We start from the raw sequence: 5,766 nt of genomic DNA, 5'->3' as shown, positions 1-5,766 counted from the left end.
ATAAAAAAATGTCCATTATTAAAATATTGTAGTAAAACCAACCTAAAATTAATAGTTTTTTTAATTGTTAAATTTGTTGGTTTTGATTATTTATGAATAAATTTAATATTTTTATTTTAGTTTAGAATTAATTTATAAAAATATATTCTATTACAAGTGCTAGCTCTGCCTCTACCTATGAAATAGTCGCAAGTTGTTCCCAAGTGATGAGAGCATTGTGTGTGTATATATATATATATTAAGAAAAACATTATATACATAAAAGTTGATACACTTGTTATTGAATATTATGATAATAGCGAGGCTAATAATTATTTTACACACGCTATGATGCTAGTTAGTACTGCTTCTGCATGCATAAATGTCTCTGAATGTGTAAGAATCGGCCACTTTTTTCGCTTTTCCATCATCTCCCATCAAAAGACTGGAGAAAGGCTTCTCAAAAGACCTCTGCCTTTATTTTGTTTGTCTGCCATTTATTTCTCATTTCACATCGCCTCTCCCAAACTGAGCCAGAAAATCTGGTCATACAATCGTTTTCTGGATCCTCCATCATTCCATTTTCTCTCAAAATACCATTAAAGAAACCCATACTGAGCTCAAGTTTCTGCTCCTCCATTTTCCATATTCATTGTTGTTTCAAAATCTTCAAGTGGTTGTCTTCGAAAAAGATAGAAGGGTTTTGCAACTTTTGGGTTAAAAATCCAACCTTGATAGTTTTTGAACGTTTTTACGTGAACCCTTTTGGAAAAAGAGTGGGGGGAAAATGATCACAATCACTGACCTCTACCATGTTCTTACAGCTGTGGTTCCTCTCTATGTGGCCATGATCTTAGCATATGGTTCGGTGAAATGGTGGAAAATCTTCACGCCGGACCAGTGTTCAGGAATCAACAGATTTGTGGCGCTATTCGCGGTCCCGCTTCTCTCTTTTCACTTCATCGCCTCCAACAATCCTTATGAAATGAACTACAGATTCATTGCGGCAGACTCTCTGCAGAAAATAATAGTACTCTCTGTTCTTGCTGTATGGTCAAGAACCAGCGCCAGAGGATCCCTGGAGTGGTCTATTACTCTTTTTTCGGTCTCCACGCTGCCTAACACTCTCGTAATGGGAATCCCTTTATTGAAAGGAATGTATGGTGATTACTCAGGGAGTTTAATGGTTCAAATTGTTGTGTTACAGTGCATAATCTGGTACACTTTGATGCTGTTTCTGTTCGAGTATAGAGGAGCAAGGATGCTCATTTCAGAGCAGTTTCCCGACACTGCAGGATCCATTATTTCGTTCAGAGTTGATTCTGATATAATTTCTTTGGATGGGAAAGAGCCTTTGCAGACTGAGGCAGAGGTCGGAGAAGATGGGAAGATTCATGTTACTGTGAGGAAATCAACCGGTTCGAGATCGGATATTTTTTCAAGGAGATCCCATGGTGGCCCACATTCTGGTGTTTCTTTAACTCCAAGACCGTCTAACTTAACCAATGCTGAGATTTACTCTCTGCAATCTTCAAGAAATCCTACTCCCAGGGGCTCCAGTTTTAACCACACAGATTTTTACTCAATGGTGAATGGTAAGAATAGTAGTCCAAGACAATCGAATTTTGGGAACTTGGGTGGTTTTGATGAGGAGAGTGGATATGTGAATCAAGGTAAAAGTAATGGAGGGTATCCTGCTCCCGCCAGCGCCGGAATATTCTCTCCGGCTGCGGCCGGAGGTGGAGGTAAGAAGAAGGCTAATGGGGTTGAGGGTGTTGGTGGAAAAGATCTTCACATGTTTGTGTGGAGTTCAAGTGCTTCACCTGTTTCTGAAGGAGGGATTCATGTTTTTAGAGGAGGTGATTATGGAAACGAACTTAATGTTGGAGCTCATCCCAAAGGTATAATTTTTCTAAAAAAAATATTTGGACCCTTTTTTTTCTTGGTCAGATTATTACAGTTGAATTTTGAGTTTAAATTAATTTCTTGGATTTGAAAATGAAACAGTGCATGAAATTTAATATTTCTTGTTGGAACTATATTTAGTACATTTTTATGCAAACTGCTTGTCATTTAGGGAGACATGCTCTTGTGTTTCTATTTCTATTATTAGCTTGTGGTTGTATTTTTCCTAAGGAATTTCCTTCTAGGACGGGCATTCTGTTCTTTGTTTGTCAACAAAACTGCAACACCCCTCAAATTTTGGTTTATTTGTCTTCTATTATCACATGCTTTCCATTATTTTTTTATATTATAAAGTTTTTTGTTGTGATTTTTATTTTCATGAATATCATCCGCAGACAAGCATTAGTGTAGTACCAAACTAGTTCGCATTGAACCGTTTTGATGCATGTGTTTGATGATGTAGATTATGACGATTTTGGCCGGGATGAATTTAGTTTTGGGAACAAACGTGGTCCAAATGGTCCTGATCGTGAAGGGCCTGTTCTTTCCAAGCTTGGTTCCAGCTCCACTGTTGAGCTTAGCCCAAAGACGATTGTGGATGTGAAGCCAACTGCGATGCCACCAGCCAATGTGATGACAAGGCTCATACTGATCATGGTTTGGCGAAAACTCATTCGGAATCCCAACACGTATTCGAGCCTCTTTGGCCTCTCTTGGTCTTTGGTCTCATTCAAGTATATGCACGAACATCCTTTGTTTATGTTGGTGAAGCCAGAAGTATTTCATGATAAGAAAAATTATAATCTTGCACATAGAAATATACTTGTATTAATCTTGCACATAGAAATATACTTGTATAGATCTATATTAGCGGGAGTCGTCGCCACACCACTCGGCCTGGCCCCGCCCCCTTCTGGCAACACCACCTGTTTTTATATGCTCTTGTTTTAGTTGTAAAACACTTGAAAATTTGTGATTCTTGCAGGTGGCACGTGGAGATGCCCGCGATAATTGCCAAGTCGATCTCCATTTTATCTGATGCTGGTCTTGGAATGGCAATGTTCAGTCTTGGTACGTTGTAACGAGCATCCATATGTACGCATTGCTTTTTCTTTCAACTAGAGTGCTAACGATAAAGACTAACTATTCAAGTAAAATGGGATTTCTAGGATTGTTTATGGCATTGCAACCAAGAATGATTGCTTGCGGAAAATCGGTTGCTGCCTTCTCGATGGCAATTCGGTTCCTGACGGGGCCGGCAGTTATGGCTGCTGCATCAATTGCTGTTGGCCTCCGAGGTGTTTTACTGCACATTGCGATTGTTCAGGCAGCTCTTCCTCAGGGAATTGTTCCCTTCGTTTTCGCCAAGGAATACAATGTTCATCCAGACATACTGAGCACAGGGTCGGTACAAACAAATTAAATATGCTTGTTCACAAAACCACTGCACATCCATTTCTCAACAACTGATGAGATTCAAATGTTTACAGGGTCATATTCGGGATGTTAATCGCCCTCCCGATCACTCTGGTCTACTACGTCTTGCTAGGACTCTAAAGTGGTCGCGGCAGCCACAATTAATCTAAATCATGAGAGAGCTAACCCTTTTGCTCCATGCTATTTTTTCGGGATTCTAACTCAAAAGTATCAGCAATCTCACAGAAAAGTAAATCTAAAGAGGCCATGCAGCAGTCCTCAACACGAAAAATTCGAAAAAAATAAAAAGAAAAAGAACAAACGGCTAGTGTGCTCTTGTAATATAATACTCGTTGCAGTAGAATTTTGTGGTTTATTGTTATTATATTTTGTGTTCCTGCCTCCTTTTTCACTCCATCCTCGTGCCCTTTATTTACTTTTGTGGCCTTTTTCACGAAAAACAGTGAAGCTTGTTTCTTGTGTCAAGGTCCCACTAATATATCTTTGTTCCTTTTTCTCGAAGGGTGGAGTCAAACATTTACCTAACAATCGTGCTACCTCGTAAAAAAAATGTATTAGATATATATTATATAATATTTATCTCATATGATTTATCTGATAAAAGTGATTTGTCAATTATTATATTTGGTAGGAAGATCTATTTGTATGTATCTTAAAAATATAATGACAGTGAATTCTCTCGTTGCAAAAAAATAAAGAAAACTCAGTGACATTTGCTTTTCAAACTAAAGTTTAACAAATATATTTATGGTATCTTTACCCCAAAATCTTTTGAATCCATCAAATTTTCATTATTACACAAATTGCGGCGTTAGCCTGGCATGTTGGTTGAGGTTTGACATTAAATATTTAGTTGGAGCAGACGATTGTGTAGGATAATAAATATTAGGATGCGAGGAAATTGTTGAATATGAAAATGTGTGTCAGCGGACGAATCCTATTATCGTTAGCTTAGAATAGGCTTAGGTTTTTACCACTGACCCGTCATTTATTGCTATGAGTTTGTTGGATAAGCAAGGGTCAGGAATTAGATTGATCCAATTTTTAGTCGAATTTATTTAAATAAATAAAGTTATTTTTAAAAACAAATTGTTATTATACAAAATATAAATATAAATCTCACAATTCTTTTCATTTGTTTCAAATTTGTAATTCAATATATATATTTAGAGTAGGTCTCATGTGACATCGTCTCACGGATTTTAGTCTGTGAGACGGGTCAACCCTACCCATATTCACGATAAAAAGTAATACTCTTAGCATAAAAAGTAATATTTTTTTATGGATAGCCCAAATAAGAGATCTGTCTCACGAATACGACCCGTGAAACCATCTCACACAAGTTTTTGCCATATATTTATCATATTTTCTATATGATTTTATAGATTTATCTATGAAAGGAAAATATTTATTGGGTTCCAACACATAATTTATTCTTTAAATTAAATTTTTTTATTGATAAGATTTTTTAAAATATTTAATTAGAGTTTTCTTTTTCTAGGCTTTTATAAAGATTGACTCTAGATGTGATTCGATATACTTAAAAATATGTATTTTCTTATAAATTTAATGTTACCATGATTTGTAGGTATCTGATCAAGGAATCAATTTTAAGGAAAATCATGTCTTTAAATATGATGATCATATGTTGTGCACAATCGAGAGATAGAGAAAAATATTCACAGAGAGAATAATTAAGCAAGAGCGTTGCACGATTTGAAGATTATTGTTATCTACAATTATGTTATCGTGGTTGTTGGAGATATATAAATACAAAACTTGTGAAATTGAAGATCTTTTTTTTGGTTATGTTGCTCCAATTTTTGACACACAGTTTTGGCATTTTTTGGTTATTCTATTGTTGTTTTTATAATGCAATTTGTTTTCTTAATGTGGTAGATAATAAATTTTTTCATAGAATCAATAGTGTTGGTTTTGTAAACTCAAATTTTTTTTCTATTGATTATTTTGTTATCTCTGAATTATTTTAATTAAGTTAATTATTTGTATATTTTATTATTATGCTGCATGTTGTCAACGTCAATCTATTTACTTCAATTCTTACAAACAATAAAATATTCTCGGAATATTTCTTTTATTATACATATATTAATTCTTATCTTTTATTTATATTTTTTTATAAATCAACAATATAACTATAATAATGTTATATTATATAATCAAAATTAAATTATTAATAAATGTAAATAATAAAGTTTAAATTTAATGTTTAATTAGTATATATTATTTATATGTATAGAATACGAAGTAATGCACGAAATTATTAAAATTGATTAATAAATTGAATGGATGAAATTTAATCAAATACAATTTCAAACATTCGAAATACTATATATTTTTCCCATAAATGATCGACTAAAACATTTCGTAATATGAAGTGAGCATCTTTGTTTTTTTATTTTTTATATTTTGACCGAAAAATCT

The 5,766-nt window shown here is 34.3% G+C and overlaps 1 protein-coding gene across 1 annotated transcript; it reads left to right on the top strand.

Annotated features, from left to right (window-relative positions):
- Nucleotides 1-392: 392 nt before the first annotated feature.
- LOC140822509 (probable auxin efflux carrier component 1b) lies at nucleotides 393-3,788 on the top strand. Its single transcript, XM_073183280.1, has 5 exons — nucleotides 393-1,880; nucleotides 2,348-2,618; nucleotides 2,870-2,955; nucleotides 3,054-3,288; nucleotides 3,375-3,788. The coding sequence occupies exons 1-5, from the start codon at nucleotides 767-769 to the stop codon at nucleotides 3,439-3,441; spliced, it is 1,773 nt and encodes a 590-aa protein (XP_073039381.1). The 5' UTR covers nucleotides 393-766; the 3' UTR covers nucleotides 3,442-3,788.
- Nucleotides 3,789-5,766: the final 1,978 nt, after the last annotated feature.

This window comes from Primulina eburnea, unplaced genomic scaffold (assembly GCF_022965805.1).
Source record: "Primulina eburnea isolate SZY01 unplaced genomic scaffold, ASM2296580v1 ctg87_ERROPOS800000+, whole genome shotgun sequence".
Classification (NCBI taxonomy): Eukaryota; Viridiplantae; Streptophyta; class Magnoliopsida; order Lamiales; family Gesneriaceae; genus Primulina; species Primulina eburnea.
The sequence above is the reverse complement of the archived record's forward strand: the minus strand, read 5'-3'. Positions and strand labels throughout refer to the sequence as shown.

Coding starts and splice junctions, on each gene's coding strand:
- LOC140822509 (XM_073183280.1), top strand. CDS start 767: ATGATCACAATCACTGACCTCTACCATGTTCTTACAGCTGTGGTTCCT. Junction 1,881..2,347: donor TGTTGGAGCTCATCCCAAAG/GTATAATTTTTC, acceptor TTGATGATGTAG/ATTATGACGATTTTGGCCGG. Junction 2,619..2,869: donor TGGTCTTTGGTCTCATTCAA/GTATATGCACGA, acceptor TGATTCTTGCAG/GTGGCACGTGGAGATGCCCG.